The 17,532-nt window shown below is 40.5% G+C and overlaps 1 protein-coding gene and 2 non-coding genes across 5 annotated transcripts in view; all 3 read left to right on the forward strand.

The window, feature by feature from the left end:
- The window catches only part of UBAP2 (ubiquitin associated protein 2), a 112,329-nt gene that overhangs the window by 49,039 nt on the left and 45,758 nt on the right, over positions 1 to 17,532 (forward strand). For all 3 annotated transcript variants that reach the window (XM_065740099.1, XM_065740101.1, XM_065740100.1), the window contains exons 10-16: positions 4,971 to 5,038; positions 6,491 to 6,680; positions 7,417 to 7,630; positions 9,094 to 9,368; positions 9,874 to 10,046; positions 11,130 to 11,340; positions 12,487 to 12,526. In XM_065740099.1, the coding sequence (XP_065596171.1) occupies positions 4,971 to 5,038; positions 6,491 to 6,680; positions 7,417 to 7,630; positions 9,094 to 9,368; positions 9,874 to 10,046; positions 11,130 to 11,340; positions 12,487 to 12,526 (1,171 nt within the window). The remainder of the gene's footprint in view (positions 1 to 4,970; positions 5,039 to 6,490; positions 6,681 to 7,416; positions 7,631 to 9,093; positions 9,369 to 9,873; positions 10,047 to 11,129; positions 11,341 to 12,486; positions 12,527 to 17,532) is intronic.
- LOC136050939 (small nucleolar RNA SNORD121A) lies at positions 6,977 to 7,059 on the forward strand. Its single transcript, XR_010622436.1, has one exon. It is a non-coding gene; the product is annotated as a small nucleolar RNA SNORD121A (small nucleolar RNA).
- On the forward strand, positions 9,491 to 9,575 carry LOC136050938 (small nucleolar RNA SNORD121A). The gene has a single exon (XR_010622435.1). It is a non-coding gene; the product is annotated as a small nucleolar RNA SNORD121A (small nucleolar RNA).

Raw genomic sequence — 17,532 nt, forward strand, 5'->3', positions numbered from 1 at the left:
TCCATTTACCTCCTTCTGTAGCATGCTGTGTCAGTGTTATCCCTGGGGATGTGTGAACAGGTTGTTAACAGACAGGAGAATTCCTTACTTCTCTCTGTGTCTTTTGAGGAAAGTTAGAGGAATTCTAAAACATGACCTAGTCCTAGCCTCTTTCCGTCAGTTACTGCTATCAAATGCTGTGTTCCATTTTTTTTCTTTTTTATAAACTGTCCCCTTTTTCTTCAGTATGTGCTAATGGTGGACTAAGGATAGTGAAAATTTCTGGCTTTGTCTCTCTACCCTATTTGGCATTGGTACAAGGCAGAATTTGTAGTATGGGAGAAACATTGAGCAGTGCTACCTAGGGATAGATACTTCTTTGTTATTAAACCTGAGTAGTTTGTATATGACTTTTGGAAGAGGTGCACGTGAAATCTCTAGTTTGTTGTTAATTTTTATTAATTTTGGAATACTGGAAGAGTCCCTGTAACCTAGAAAATTTGTTTATGTGGCAATGCTCAGGATGAATCAAATAGAGAACTGCAGTCAAATGGGGAAAAATAAAGGGTGCTGGTGATTTAAAAAAAAAAAGTGAAGAGTACAGTTCGTGCTATTTATTTTTTATCTGTGGTTCTATGATGGTTCTTTTATGAAGTCTATCTCAAACAAAACCAATCCTGATCTTTAAGTAATTTATAAGTTAACTGTGAAGTATTTCCTTAAAGGAGGTTCAATTTTATGACTTCTGTTGTTTTTAAAAGAAATAATCCCATGATGTCAGGAAAGCCATCAAGTAGGTAATCTGTTTTGTAAATTTTGTCAGTCTTTTGCTGCAGTATCTGAACTGAGTTGTGGACAATTTTTGTGAGAGCTACTAAGGAACTCAGTCATAGGCCAGATGCTATCTAGTGTCTTTATCCATGCTTTGGAAATGAGAAATAAGAAAGCGACTACAAATACATTGGGGTAGTTTTAAGTTTATTAGATTACTGAATAAAAGTGAGCCTGTCATGGAGAGAAGTTTGTATTTCTGCTAGACTTGACCTGCTCAAATTAAAAATGTTTTAATATAGCCAAATAGCCAAATGGTCCACCTACATTTTTTTTAATAAGAATAAAATCATAGAATCATGGAATCAGGGTCAGAAAAGGTCAGAAAAGACTTCCAAGATCATACCATCCAACTGTCCACCTACAACTAAACAATTGACCCTGAGTAGAATATCTAAATGCTTCTTGAGCATCTCCAGGGATGCTGATTCCAGCAGCTCCCTTGGCAGCCTGTGCCAGTGCCTGACCATTCTTTCAGAGAAGAAATGTTTCCTAATGCCCAGCCTGAATCTCTGCTGGGGCAAATTGAACCATTCCCTCTCGTCCTGCCGCTGTTAAATGGGAGAAGAGGCCAACCCCCACCTCCCCACAGCCTCCTTTCAGGGAACTGACGAATGCAATAAGCTCTCCCCTGAGTAACCTCTTCTCCAAAGTGAACAATCCGAGTTCCTTCAGTCACTCCCCATAAAACTTGTGCTCCAGACCCCTCACAGTCTTGCTGTCCTTCTCTGGTCATGTTCCAGGGCCTCAATGTCCTTCTTATAGTGAGGGGCCCAAAACTAAGCACAGGAATGATTAAATAAATTGGATTATAAATAAATAAATAGAAATAAAGAATTCTAGGAATATCTCCAGAACAGAGGGCTGTTTTGTGGAAAACAGCAACTGAAAACATATCATGGTTGTAGTGAATGATGGAAGAATAGAAGAACAGTACATTATGATTTCTTACAGGGCTATTTCTGTTGCAGGGAAAAAAAAAAAAAAAAAAGCTCCCGTAGTCATTTTGCCTTCAGGCACTCTTCCTGGTCTCTTAATCATTCTTGGTTTTTATTTCTGTATGTGGACTTCTCAGAACTTGGTTTTGAAGGACTGTGTTCACTTATTGCTTTTAAAAGGCAGAAACTGCACAAAATAGCTGAAAATTAAATAAGAGGTGTGAGAGTGAGATTTTTAGATTTCTTTGGCATAGTTTACTGAATCTAAAAAAGTAACTTGATTAGCTTATATTGGATTCTATTCTTGGTCTAGCAGAAAAAGCATAACCTTGAACCTGTGGATGGAAAATGGAGCCACAAGTTAAAAATATAATTAAGTAGTTCTAGCAGTGTGACTAATGATTGAAACAATCAAGGAATCTGATATGTATGCTGCCTGCAGAGAAAGAGCAGGTGCTTTTCTGAAGAATACTTGTTAAAATTTCTGTTCTCTAATCAGGTGTACATTACATGTATATGAACATGTGAGTGAATTTCAGTGTTGTATAACATGAGAAGGATTAAGGCATTCAGGACGTGACAGTGTGAAGTATGAGATGAATTGTGGTATTGTGGATGGCTCTAGGTTTTCCTATTAAATTTGCGATCATATTCTCCTGGTCAATGTAAATAGTTGAACTACAGAAGCAGTCAAAAGAGGAAAAATTGAATATGTACAAATATATTTAAAGAGGCATTGATTTTCTGGACCATATCAGCACTCTTTGCTTTTATTTGAAGCATCAACACTTTAAAGCAGGATAGTTGGTTGTCTTTGTTTTTAGAGATGGTTTATTTTCCTAGGAAGCAGAACAAGAGCTTGCTTCAATTTCTTTAACTTACAAAACAGAAATGAGATTTAATTATTCTGTATATGTTGAGGTTGGGTTTTCACAAGGATGCTCAAATCTTGTTCCCTTTGCACATCAACTGTTTGTAGGAGCTGTTAGCAAATTCTTAAATATGTTGTCTGCTTGATGACTGCAGAATGGATTTATCCTAGCAAAGGAGGCAGATAAGCACAGACGTTTCTCTGCAGATGGAGGAAATACCCTGTTGAAGTTGCTGTATGTAAATAGCTCATGACCGTTAATTCCATTCTGGGAAGTTGCTATTGCCTCGTTGAAAGATTTTTAAGTGTGGTGTATAGTGCACATAAATATTTTTGTTAAAGGTAATTGTACAAAAAAGAAAATCTTTTTCAACTGCTGCAGAAAGTATGTATTTCAACAAATGCCATTATTCTTACAGACTTCAGAATTAATTGCTTGGTTTAAATATGTGTCAGTTAGCTTGCTGCAGGGACATTGTGTGGGTTAAATCTAAATGTAGTAGGACTGGTAACTGGAGGCTTGGCAGTTGTTTTGTGTGGTGGTTTACTTGTAGAGAACATTTCCTCCCTTATACTCTGTGAATAGCTCCTTAATTTGCTTAGTTTTCAGGATTTGTCAGTATTTTGGTTACAGTTGGTCTTATCCTGGGTTATATGGGCGTGATAAATTTTTGGTACTGCACAGAATTTAATATTTAACAAACAGGTTGCAGATCACAGGCTGCTCTGCCATTATCTGACCTCCCTGTGCCATAAGATACTAGAGTCTCATAACACTGTAAGAAGTACAGTACATGTTGTTCTAAAATAACACTTGCAGCAGGGAAAAGGCTAAACAATAGAGAAATAGCCTATTAATAACCTTGAGAGCTCCCTGTTAGTCTTAGTACAAAGATTTGCAGGCTGGTAGGTTTACAAGTAGGATAGATTTGAAATGTATTTCAGAAAGATGGGAATAAAATATGTCTTACTGATTGCAAGGGAAAGGAAGGGAACGAAAGGAAGATCTGTGAGGTTTTTTTTCTTATCATGACACTGTGGGTAGGTGTGTGCCAGTGGTGTGTGAAACATTTAAATTTTGTCTATAAGAGGTGAACGATAGCTCCTACTCAGTCCTACTTTGTCCTTCTGAGATCAGCAGCGTTTTTTAGTAGAATCCCAGTGAGATGAAAACAGATTAGATATGCCTGCTTCTGGTAGAGCTGCCATGCAATGGCAGATGGAAAAGGTTGGTGTCTGTGATGCCCTTTAATTTGGGCTAGTAGCAGTAAACAGAATTAAGAATGTGTAATGTCCTTTGAGCTGTATTCAAATGTCACACTCTACAGGGATTCCTAATAACTTTGGGATAGGTCAGTTATTCGTTAGTTTAAAACCAAAGTTGTACTTGAATAGTTAAAGGTGATTCTGTGCAAATTTAATTAAAAATAGGATGATTACATATGCATTTTTTATCATGTTAAACCCAATCTGTATTGATTCAAGGTGTATTCTGGTTGTAAGTGTTCCTTTCAGTAGATATGAGTTAACCCTATGAATCTGTAGTTGTTGTGCTATTATTTTTTCTTATGAAAGAAAAACTAGGAAAAAAAACAACACCCTTTTAATCCCCAATCAGCCCTCCCCTGCTACTTGCTGAGTTTCTATCTTTGCTGTAATAGTGGTGAAAACAGTAAAGGCTTCTGCTGTGGACGGATGGACTGACTGTACTAGTATAAACACTTTGTTTTTCCAGTTCATGCTTGCAGAGCAATCAGTTTAAGATGTTTTGCTAAGGAAAGCAATAACTGACAAGAAGGAACCTTGAGCGCTAGTTCACTGTGTACACTCAAGTGCAAACCTGCTGTTGGTGGTCTGAGCTGAAGTGTAAAACAACAGTGGCTGATATAAAAGTAGTAAAGTATAAAACAACATGCTGATGGAAACAGTGCAGCGTGTTAGAATTCTGCATCAGGATTTTTAAGAGCTGTTCTGCAGAATCTTAAATAATATCTACATAAGATATTTTTATGCTGATAATATACCAGCTGTCACATAAACTAGTTTCTACTTGTATATTTCTCAGTTGTTATTGCCCAAGTTAGTGGAGATACCTTGATATATCATTGTGTGTGTTTGTGAGATGAAATTTCCTAGCACTTTAATAAAATTGGTAGTTGATACTGTGGAAAAGACTTTGCAGAAATTTAACTGCTTTTTATCTGTTACAGCTGCAGCATATCTGGCTGCAACAGTTGTCTGGCATATACTTTCATCATGATGTACATGACCAAGACAGAGTTTTCTCAAATGTTGCAGAAATGAAATGTGAACATATCTGTGATTAAAAGACTTTTTTCAATGTTTTTCAGCTTTCTGAAACGAAAGTCTTTACTGCTTCTTCTGTTCTGGCTGAGAATCATGTGACTCCTGGGCAAAGGTCAGCTCTTGCTCATTTTTCCTGTGTCTTAAAAAGCTGTTGGTAAAGCAGTGTTAGATTTTACATACTAAAGCAAGTGATGGGTTGATGTAGTGTGAGATTAGCCCCCATCAGAATTGGTTTAAGCTAAAAGCAAAACTCTTGCTTGCAGATAGTTGCTTCTGCGGGCTCCTGTGTTACCTATAGTAGACTATGGTTCTGGGGCTGAATCTACCAAATCCACGAGGATAATACTTAGAAAACTGTATTCCACACTAAGACAGAAATTAAAGTAACTCAGAAGGAAAGTTTTCTTCTGTTTCAAAGGAGGCACTGGCTTTACTCTCCAGAAAATAGAAATCTTTCCCATCTAGATTCAGGAGGTGCTCAGAATGCATCACTTTGGCAAATATTTTAATTGAAAAGCTTTAGTTGGCTAAAAGCTTTATGACATGGTAAGCCAGCTATAGCAAAACTTAACGTGGATATGACCTGGAGAAGGCATACCATTGGTTGGTCTGGAGCCTGTGTTCCTTGGCTTCTTAAAGGTAGTATTCTTGCATGTTCATCATTCTCATGTGAATATTATTCCAGTGAGTTTTCCACAGTCTATGTTAGAAAATATTTTAGGTTATCACTTCAAGTTCCATAATTTTTTTTTACTCGCTAGAATAAATGTTTTGGCATTTATAAGCCTGTAGAAATGGAAGTGATAGAAGCTGCTCATCAGCCCAAGCTTGCAGTGTGCTTAGGATAAACTTCAGTCAGAACTTTTGGAGTATGTTTCTTACTGGTTTGAATGCTTTACTTTTTCATGGATAAACTTCTGTTGAGGTTAATAAATTATGTTAAGTATAAGCAAACACACTTCTTGTCCTGTTTATGTATATGTAACGGTAATTTTGGATACGTGTCTACTATCTGAGAAGCTTTTATTTAAGCTGTTCTTGTGACTTCAGTCACACCACATTTTCACTCAATCTCTGTACATGTGAAATACTATCCTCAGACCTCTCTTATACGGAGGTTAGGACTTCGATCTCTTGCTCTTTTTAGAGGGATAGTGTGATATGCAGTGTAGATAATTGATATATAAAATGTTCTGGAAGGCAGGATCCATTCAAGTGTGGTGTATCTTTTATAACTTGTCTTCAGTATCTTGGCTATGTTTATCACATACGTTATGTGATGCACGATGTTGCAGAAGTTGATGATCTTTTTGAGAAGAGTGCAAAGATGAGATAGATTCTCAGTATGGTGAAAGCCTTGGCGAGCAGGATTTTATTTACTAACAGAAGCCTCTATTCTTTCTCTTTGTATGGTGAGTTCTTCTGTGACAGACATGCAGTACCCTTAAAGGCTGTTGATAGCAGTAGATGTATTGCTGGCACAGAAGGTTTGTGTAATATTATTACTATTTTCTTCAGTTTCCGCATGTGTTAATTTCTGGCCAAACTTTACTTTTCCTTACAGCATTGATATGGTTACGTTGCTTCAAAAGCCAGTGACTTCTACTCAAGAGACAGAAGGCAACTCATTTGAGGCTTCCCAGCAGCAGACCTTTGGCCAAGCCCTAGTCTTCACAAATTCTCAGCACAGCACCCAGATGGCATCAGGAACTGGTGGTTCCAGTGCTGTAAACTCGTATTCCCCTCAAAGTCTGGTAAAGTTATCTTATGCTTTCTAAATACTCTTCATTAGCAAATATTACAGGCTAAGCTATGCCTCCTGTAATGGTCATTTCACAAAATGTTTCAGTGTTTGTAAAATTCAGGTTATAAATGCTACAGAAACGGGATTGAGAATATCCTTTCACATACACAAACATGCCTTTCTTTGTTTTTGCAAGGTAGTCTTTCCTTGTTTTACATGAAGTTCTGTTATTAACTTTTGAGTACAGAAAGATGCGTTTACACACTGATTTAGAATGAAATCATGTATTTATAGGGGAGACCTCTATGCCAGAAAACTGTGATGTGATATTTCCAAGCACATATCTGACTGCTTTTTGTGGAAACATGATATTTCTGAGTTTTCTGGACTGATGAAAATTCCCTTCTTTAACAGTTACTAGAGTTTAAAATTGGTCTGTTTTATTTTTTGGAAGTCTGTTCAGCTGTTAGGAATTAAATATCTCTTTGAAACTCATGAGTTCAAGAAATTACAGCCTGTGTATCAACAGTAACAGGAGGAGCTAGACATGTGCTACAACTGCTAACTTTTTCACTTATTATTTATTAGTAATCTGGATCTGAAGAGGTTTTACTTTTTGCCAAATAGCAGCTGTTGGCACTGACCTTACAATTATGTTCAAATGATTAATAAAATACTAAACTCCACTTCTCCCTGCCTTTGTTTATTTTTATTTTTTCATTTTGTCTTCCCTCGTTTTTCGTCAGTCTGCGGTTCTTTGTTCTGGCTTCGGAGATCTTGGATCCTCCAAATTGGCAAACTCTGCTGGATCCCAAATCTTGGACCAATTGAAATCTCCAGGTTTGGGCCAGTTTACTTCTGAACAAAACAGTAGTAGCTCTACCACCACTACTACAACTTCTCTGTTGTCTTGGGATCTGAAAGCACCCATTTCTCAGTCCTCAGTCCTTAGTCAGTTTGGTAAGTGCTGTGACATAATCTCTCTTTCTCTATTAGTCTGTAGAATTTCTTTAGACCAGTGTCAGCTGAAAATTGCCTCAATGAAAGACTTTTTTTGCATTAAACTTAATGCTATGAATAGAACTGATAACAAAATTTTACTTAAGCTTATCTGCTGGTAATAGATACTTAGAATGTATTACAGACTAGGTTTTGTTTGGCATAAGGCTATCCATAGTGTGTGCTAGGTGTATAGAAATTGTGGAGCCTTTACATAGTGACTTCTTCAATTTAGCATGCCTAGCTATTTAAGTGGAACTCTTATGTTACTTAGTTTCTCAGCAAAAAGTCTTTTGGTCTTTGTGCTGCTTCTAGCTGAATACAAGTTTGTACCATATCTTGTTGTCTTTTCCTGTTTTTTTTCCAAGTATGGCACAAATTTTGAATAAGTAATACATAATCTCCTAACAGTGTGCATCTTCTCCCTGTTCTTCCCTTGTGTGACAGCTGCATGTGCTGAAAATGATTCAAATTAACCATTCTTTCAGTTTGTAATTGTGTGGATTTTTCATTTAAGTTATAATTGGCAGAAACAGTAGTGACCATGACAGGAGCTTGATTTTTTGCCATATGGTTCATAGCAGTGTTCTCGCTGTAAAGAATGTCATGTATCTGTCTTGTGTGTGTTTGTACATCTTTCCAAATAGAAAAGCAGCCAACTTAGTAATATTTAGAATCTTTTGCATGCTGTAATTCTGTTAAAAAAAAAAAAGCATGTACATTTCATCAAGTTGGTAAAATGCATTAGAAAGCAACTGAATTAAAACAACCTTTGGATTATGAGTGCTCTGGATCTCTTATGATTTTTAGCTGGTGTTCCAACTTGTTTCTTGTCATTCAGCATCTGAAAATTATGGAATAGGAAGACTTGGGGAAAAAATTGTATACATCCAGTGTCTCTTGACTTTCAGCCACATCATGCTGAAAATCTTAGAGCAGGAAATTGTAGCTCATAATACTTCTAAATTACAACTCCAAGCCCCTTGAAATATATCACAGTTTATTGGCAGAGCTGCTTACAGTGAAACGTGACATGTTTGACTAAAAACGATCTGTAAACTTTTGTCACCTAATGCATACTGTTACAGAAGGTATATTAATATATATGAATATATGAATGAATCTATATTGTTATGAAACAGTATAGATGGGTTTAATTCCTTGTTTTTAAATAGAACTAAAGGCTAGACAAAAAACTGGTTATTTAAGATAGTAAACCTAATATATTTGCCTTATTATTGCAATGAAAATGTCCTATGTAGATCTTTTGTAATGATATCTGGAGGACTTGCACAGGCTAGGAAGCAGCTGTCAGGTGTGTTAGGTCACACACGTTTTTTGCTAAAGACCAGTAGCATGATGAGTAGCATGAAGAGCAAAGTTTAATGCTTTAATTTTTGTTTCTCTTCCCAAACTCTGAACAGACTTTAAATCCCAGCCGGAACCATCGCCAGTTCTGAGCCAGCTGACCCAACGACAGCAACAACAAACACAGGCAGTCTCTGTTCCTCCTCCTGGGCTGGAGTCCTTCTCCTCCCAGGTAAAACTCCAAGAGCCCTCACCAGTAGACACCTCCACAGCTGTCAGCAAAATATTACAGATTCCCAGTATGTCTCTGGCTAACCAGGCAGTGGCAGCCCATCAAACCCAACAGAAACAGATAAAACCTCCAAAACGAAGGATAACTCCAGCATCCAAGGTGGGTAATTTGTTGGCCTCCAATCCTTAGTAAATGCACAGGAGTTACTAGGGAGAAGGAGAGCAAAGACCATCGTGCTTCCTGGTTATGAAGCAGGGATTTCTAAACTGGATGGCTCTACAGTCCAAAATACAATGATGTTGTCTTTTCCAAGCACATATCTGATTGCTGTATGTGGAAAGTGACCATTGCTGAGTGATTTTGGATTGACCTTGGCCACAAGGTAAATGTTGAATGAAGGGAGGTGGATGTGTATAACACTTGCATCTCACAAAGCATCATGGCTTAGGCTTTCAGCTGCAGATGAAGGCACAGAATCATTGAGAAAATCTGTGATTACAGGAATAAAATTATGTGATGTAAACTGGGGGGGGTTGTGACAGATGTAGTTGACAGTTGCAATTGAGGTAGTAGTTGTAGAAGCCTGTTGTTACAGGAGTTAATCTAGAGAGTGAATAAAAAGGTGTGGCTTGGTTTTTTTTTTGTTTTTTTTTTTCCATTTAAGATTCCTGCCTCTGCAGTGGAGATGCCTGGATCAGTTGACGTGACAGGGTTAAACGTTCAGTTTGGAGCTCTGGAGTTTGGATCAGAGCCTGCGCTCCCGGAGTTTGGATCAGCTTCAAGCAGCGAGAATGCCAACAAGGCAACCAACAATAGCTTGTACTCAAAATCTGTAATGTATGTGCAAGTTCCCCATGTGCCTTCTTAAACATCCTCTTTAAGGATTAAATTTATGCAAAATATGTCAAGACACAATTGCCATCTAATAAGAGGGAGAAATATGATGGCTTTGTAAGGCTTTCTGTTCTGTGGGTAGTGTGTTTAAAGACAAGACTCTAATAATAACAACTGAAATTTTCCATATGGTTTGATTTGAAGCTGGAGGTGACATTGAGTGTAAATAATCTAAAGTAAGCTAGCTAATATAATTGCTTTGTGTTTGGTTGTCTTGATTTTGAAGTTTGCTGGAGGGTTTTTCCTCACAATGCAAGTTTTCCTGCTTTTGTTCAAGGAGCATTGAGCATAGTACCATCTATATGCAGGTAGATGGTACCAAATTGTAGATGTAATCCTCCTACAGATTCATAAAAGAAGCCAGGCTTTCAGTATGCTGAAGTTTTAACTGAAATGCTAATATAGATAATGATAAATACAAATATATCAGTAACTTGTTTATTTCCTCCTTACTTCAAGAAGTGGCATTGGTAGAAAGCTTTCCAAAGTTTATTCAGAAACACTAGTAAAAAAATAGACCTCCACATTTATTTCTAGTTCTATAAATGCATTAAGCTATTTAGAAAATTTAAAAAATTGCATGTTTTTAAGTATTATTTCATTCTTTCCTTTTCTCATAGTGAATTCTGTTAGATAGTTACTACGGTGTCTATTTTCAAAAGTGATATGGTATTTCTCATCATATACCAGACTTTGTGGATCTAATTGTGTAAGAAAGAGAGATGACTGTTATCATTTGAGAGGGAGGAAAATGACTGAAAATTGCTTGTGTCAACTCTTGTTTTGGTTGGACTGGCAGGAGGAAGGTGAATGGTGGTTAATCCAACTGATGGTTTTGTAGAGGTGATTACTGGGGACCAGAGAAGAAATATACTTATTCATGATTTTCTAATATAAAAAAATGTAGATTTGTCTATATGTTTTACTTAAGTATTTTAATCAGCTTCTGTGTAGGATCTGATTTTTTTCATGAAGATGTTTGAGATCTCATTTGCCATCTTGGTAAATAATTTTTACTTTTTCCAGTGATCCTTTGAATACCTCTTTGCCAATATCCAATACAGTACAGGAGTCCACCTACACAACCTCTGCCATCACTTCTTCCAGTCTGACCTGCTCATCCCAGAGCACTAGCCCAGTAACAACAACTTCCTCCTATGACCAAACTTCTGTGCATAGTAGGATACCATACCAAAGCTCCATGGCTCCATCAGAACAACCTCCAGTTGCAGTTACGGTGAGTGAATTTCACAAAAAAGCCTTTGAAAAAGGTGAAATATTCTCATGCCTCTTGGGCTTTTATTACCCTGATATATTAGTAGTTCTAATCAATCCAAGTGGCTTCTTTGACTCCCAATATCTGCTGTGTTGTTTGTCCTTTCTTTTCCTACTATGTAGGCTTTATTTGGCTATGCTTTGTTTAGGATATAATGCTTCTGATTTTTGTGGGTCTTGGCATCTTAAACTGATGTTTGATCCTTTTCTTTAGCAACAGTCAACATGCTAGTTAAGTTTCCTTTCCTGAGGCTTAGTTTTTAAAAGGGAGAGTCCATGTATAAATAGTACTCATGGTGCTTTGCTGTAGCCTGCCAGTTTCTATCCAAAGGTAGATCATTTATTAAGTCTTTAAAGAGTCTAGCCACCTCCAGCATTATTATTGTTGGATTTAGACACCAGTAGGTATTAATACTGGTTTTTTTTAAAACACATTGGGTGAGATCTGATTTTGGACAGAAAGAATCTCTCTTGGGAGATGCTCATTCCATATGCTGAGAGTAGGTGCTCTTGTAAATTTATATTAAGAGAATTTATTAAATATTTAAGGAACTTGTGAGAGTTTGTAAGTTTACTTACTTCTGGCCTTTGTTATGCAATGGCTCAGTCATACTTGTCTTCTGCACTAGCTCGTATGTACTGGTGAGGATCAAGCATAGACTATCCACTTCTGTACTCCAGCGTTATCCAAAAAACAACTGGTACTTCTCAAGTCTTATCTTTCAATGAAAAAAAAAAATGGCGTCTCTGTGTTACTTGGATAGTAAAAATTGTGAGTTGCATTAGATCAAAAGCTCAACCATTTCCTATATGTGAATGCAGTTCTTTCTTTCATATTGATGTGAACCTGAAGTTTGTAATATACCGTACATGGGAAAGTCTCCTGCTGATGGGTGTAGTATAGGATTGTGTATAGGATTACGTATGGTCAGGACACTTCGCACTTGAAAACTCATATGGTTTTGTTAAAGGCTGTTAAGAGTAATTTTCTGCCTTGTCTTTCAATTTAGAATTATAGAATTTTGCATGAAGCATGTTACTTGTGTAGTTGGTTCTGAATATCTAATATACTGCTAAGCTAATGTATTCATTTTTCCTTTGTTTACAGAATGGGCACGGCGGTGTTAGAACACAGACCACACTTGACAGTAAGTTCAGAGTGTGGCTGTTAACAGGACTCTTCCCTTAAAATCTGGTGTGCATGCAATTTTAGCAGTGACATCTGGTTAAAGGCTTTCTGTAGTTCTCCCTGCTTAATTTTTGGCTAATCAGTGATTTGACTTTGTACTTGCACAGGATGTATTGCTTGCTTATTGGAAGGCTGAAAAATGGAAACAGCTCTGTTGAATCTATACCTGCTGTGCAATACCGAGCAGTGTTAAGCATTAGAAAAGCTGCTTTACTGCTTTTTTCTCCTTTACAAAACTTTCTCAACCAAACTATTTATAGGTTCATAGGTTCATTAGGTTGGAAAGGACCTACAAGATCATCTAGTCCAACCATCCTCCTATCACCATCCCTACCCACTGAACTACTAAATCAAATCCCTTGGCACCTCATCTAAACGCTTCTTGAACAGCGCTAGGGATGGTGCCTCAACCACCTCCCTAGGCAGGCCATTCCAGTGCCTGACCACTCTTGCAGAGAAAAAATGTTTCCTCAGATCTAATCTCAATCTTCCCTGGTGCAACTTGTGGCCATTCCCTCTCGTCCTGTCATTATTTATCAGGGAGAAGAGGCCCACCCCCTCCTCACCACAGCCCCCCTTCAGGAAGTGGTAGAGTGCAATAAGGTCTCCTCTGAGCCTCCTCTTCTCCAGACTAAACAATCCCAGCTCCCTCAGCCGCTCCTCATAAGACTTGTGCTCCAGACCCCTCACCAGTTTTGTCGCCCTTCTCTGAACACGCTCCAGGGCCTCAATGTCCTTCTTGTAGTGAGTGGCCCAAAACTGAACACAGTACTCGAGGTGCGGCCGTACCAGAGCTGAGTACAGGGGGATGATCACCTCCCTGCTCCTGCTGGCTACACTATTTCTAATACAGACCAGGATGCTGTTGGCCTTCTTGGCCACCTGGGCACACTGCCGGCTCATGTTAAGCCGAGCATCAACCAACACCCCCAGGTCCTTTTCCTCTCTACATTCTTCAAGCCATTCTGCCCCAAGCCTATAGCATTGCATGGGGTTTTTGTGGCCAAAGTGCAGGACCCAGCACTTGGTCTTATTGAACCTCATCCCATTGAGCTCAGCCCAGCTGTTCAGCCTATCCAGATCCCTCTGAAGGGCCTCCCTACCCTCAGGCAGTTTGACACATCCTCCCAACTTGGTGTCATCTGCAAACTTACTCAGGGTACACTCAATCCCCTCGTCTAGGTCATCAATAAAGATATTAAACAAGATGGGCCCCAATACTGACCCTTGGGGGACACCACTCGTAACGGGACGCCAGCTGGACTTAACTCCATTAACCACTACCCTCTGGGCACGGCCCTCCAGCCAGTTCTCCACCCAGAGAAGAGTGAACCTGTCCACACCACGGGCTGCCAGTTTCCTCAGGAGAATACTGTGGGAGACTGTGTCAAAGGCCTTGCTGAAGTCCAGGTAGACTACATCAACAGCCTTTCCCTCATCTACCTGTCTGGTCACCCAGTCATAGAAGGAGATGAGGTTGGACAAGCACGACCTGCTCCTGGTGAACCTGTGCTGGCTGGGTCTGATCCCCTGGTTGCCATGCACGTGTCGTGTGATCTCCCTCAAGATCATCTGCTCCATAACTTTCCCTGATACTGAGGTCAGGCTGACAGGCCTGTAGTTCCCCGGGTCTTCCTTACGGCCTTTCTTGTAGATGGGAGTCACATTGGCAAGCCTCCAATCTTGTGGGACCTCTCCAGATAACCAGGAATGCTGATAGATGGCAGAAAGCGGCTTGGCAATCACCTCTGCCAGCTCCCTCAGCACCCTTGGGTGGATCCCATATGGCCCCGTGGACTTGTGGCAGTTCAGATGGAGGAGTAGATCTCTGACCGTCTCTGCTTGGATCACAGGGGGTGCATTATACGCCCCGTCCTGGACTTCCAGGTCAGGGCAAGTACCCTGTGGACAACTGCTCTGTCTATTAAAGACAGATGTGAAGAAGGCATTGAGAACCTCAACCTTTTCCTTATCATCTGTGGTTACATTCCCTGCCTCATCAAGTAAAGGAGAGAAATTTTCCTTAGTTTTTCTCCTGCTGTTAATATATTTGTAAAAGGGTTTCCTATTCTCCTTTACAGCAGTAGCCAGTCTAAGTTCAAGCTGGGCTTTAGCATTTCTAATTTTCTGCCTGCAGATCTTGGCCAGTTCTCTGTAGTCACCCCAAGTAGCCTGACCCATCTTCCAGAGGACATAGACTCTCTTTTTCTCTCGGAGTCTCAACAAAAGTTCCCGGTTCATCCACACTGGTCTTTTTCTCTTCTGGCTCGACTTATGGGACACCGGGACAGCCTGCTCCTTTAAGATTTCCATCTTGAGGAGCACCCAGGCTTCCTGGACCCCTTTACCCCTCAGGAGCAAGTCCTAAGGGACCCTTGCAACAAGCGTCCTGAACAGGTCAAAGTCTGCCCTCCGGAAGTCCAAGGTAGCAGTTTTGCTAGTCACCCTCTTGACATCACCTGGAATAGTAAACTCCACCATTTCATGGTCACTCTGGCCAAGACAATCTTCAACCTTCACATCTCCTACTAGTCCTTCCCTGTTAGTGAAGAGCAGGGCTAGCAAGGCATCTCCCCTGGTAGGCTCTTGCACCAGCTGTGTCAGGAAGCAATCATACACACATTCTAGAAATCTCATGGACTGCTTCCTCTGCGCAGTATTATATTTCCAGGATATATCAGGGAAGTTTGAAGTCCCCCAGGAGAACGAGTGCTGGCCATCATGCAACATCTATGAGTTGCTTATAGAACACCTCGTCTATCTCTTCATCCTGACTAGGCAGTCTATAACAGACCCCCACCACAATGTCACTCCTAAAGACCATCCCCCTTATCCATAGACACTCTACTTTATCATCTCCATTTACTTTATCATTATCATTTCAACATCAAAACACTCTCTGATATAGAGAGCTATGCCACCACCCTTTCTTCCCTGTCTATCCCTTCTGAAGAGCTCGTAGCCATCAATTCCAATACTCCAGTCATGGGAGAGGTCCCACCATGTTTCTGTAATAGCTACAAGGTCATAGTTAGCCTGCCTCACAATGGCTTCAAGCTCCTCTTGTTTATTGCCCATGGTGCATGCATTGGTGTAGATGCACTTCAGCTGAGACATCTGCCTCACCCCTTTCTCCAGCACAACCTCCTTAGGATCTTTACTGGTGAGCCCTGTTTTATCCCCTTCCTCCGTCACAGCTAGTTTAAAGCTCTCTCAATGAGTCCAGCTAGCTCCTGTGCTAGGATTCGTTTCCCCCTTTGAGACAGGTGCATTCCATCAACAGATAACAGGCCAGGAGCCGAGTAAACTGCCCCATGGTCAAAAAACCCAAAGTGTCTGTCTCTACACCAACCTCTCAGCCAGTTATTCATCACCTGTGTTTTCCTAGCCCATTCTGTGTCCTTCACCACCCCAGAAGGTATGGAAGCAAACACCACTTGTGCTCCCACCCCTTGAACTAATCGCCCTAATCCCCTGAAATCTCTTTTCATAGTTCACAGACTTCTCTGAGATATTTCATTGCAGTCTGCCTGAACTACGAGTAATGGGTAGTAGTCGGTGGGGCGTATCAAATCCGGGAGTCTTCTAGCAATGTCCCTGATCCGGGCCCCAGGGAGACAGCACACTTCCCTGCGGTTTGGGTTCTGCCTGCAAATGGGGCCCTCAGTTCCCTTTAGAAAGGAGCCACCCACTACGATCACCCTTCTTTCTTTCTTGGCAGCAGCAGTCTCAATGCACGGAGTTGACTGCCTTGCCATTGGTGACCTCCTGGGGGAATCTTCCTGCACCTCCCCCCTTATCTCCTCTTCAATGTCCAACGCTGCAAACCTATTGCTTAGGGGGACCTGGGGACATGGGGGAGGCAGAGGGGGAGATTGCCCACGGTACCGAGCAGGGACTCTTTGCCAGCCCTCCCCATCCCTCAGATATCCCCCTTCTGCCCTACAGGGACAGGTCAGGGAGTCCACCACCAACTGTGGGGGATCTCCCCAGCGCCTTTCTCTGGCGCTCGAGGGAGCTACTCCACCAGTCAATCTCCCGATCACAGTCCCTGATGGCCCTCAGTCTCTCAACCTCCTCCTTCAATTCAACCACCATGCTAAGCAGATCTTCCACCTGCTCACACCTTGCACAGGAGAACTGCTTAGCACCCTCATCCAGCAGTAGCAGGCTCTGGCGCTCCTTGCAACCAGAGACCTGTGTAGCCACGCTTCTAGGCAGACCTTCTGTCTGGGTCGCCACAGCCTTTTTAAGGCAAGCCCCCTGTCTAGTAGGGACCATGGCACAAAAAAGAATAAAAACAAATAAATGAAAATTGAAAAATAAAAATAGTTTATAATAATAATAATAATATATATAGATATGAATTGTAATAATTTAAAAATAAATAAGTAATAATAATAATTTTGAAAATATATAAAATATAAAATAAACACAAACAAACAAACAAACACTGCAGACAGAGTGACCAGCAACAAATAGGATGGATTTGCAAGAGAGAAGGGACAGTAACCCTGCACCTGCAAAAGCCACACCCACACGAGCTCCCACACCGATAGCAGCGCAGTAAGGGGGCGGTACTCACACGTAGATCGCTCCTCTCTGTGCCTGGTGGGCAGTGACACTTTGCTGCTCTCCCTGAGCTCTATTCAGCTGAGGGGTGTGGGCGAGGGCGCCGTTACCCTGGCAACGCCTACGCCAGGTCAGCCTCTTGCGAGAAAAGCTGAAGGGACTGGCTGCTCTCACTCGGTTCCCGAGAGACAGGAACCTCCCAAACCCCCCTGTACCTCAAATCAGCCACTGCAGCTCCGGCTGTGCTGGTTTCAAAGCAGTTGATCACGAGGACATTTAATATACAATTTCTTAACTTTTTTCTTAAATTTTCATTTGGAAAGCTATAATTAGCATAGTATTTAGTTAATAAAGAAACAGTTACATTCTTCAGAATCGTCTCTAGTTATAGTG

Source organism: Cyrtonyx montezumae, unplaced genomic scaffold (assembly GCF_038088225.1).
Source record: "Cyrtonyx montezumae isolate F1298 unplaced genomic scaffold, pur_monq_1.0 scaffold_25, whole genome shotgun sequence".
Taxonomy (NCBI): Eukaryota; Metazoa; Chordata; class Aves; order Galliformes; family Odontophoridae; genus Cyrtonyx; species Cyrtonyx montezumae.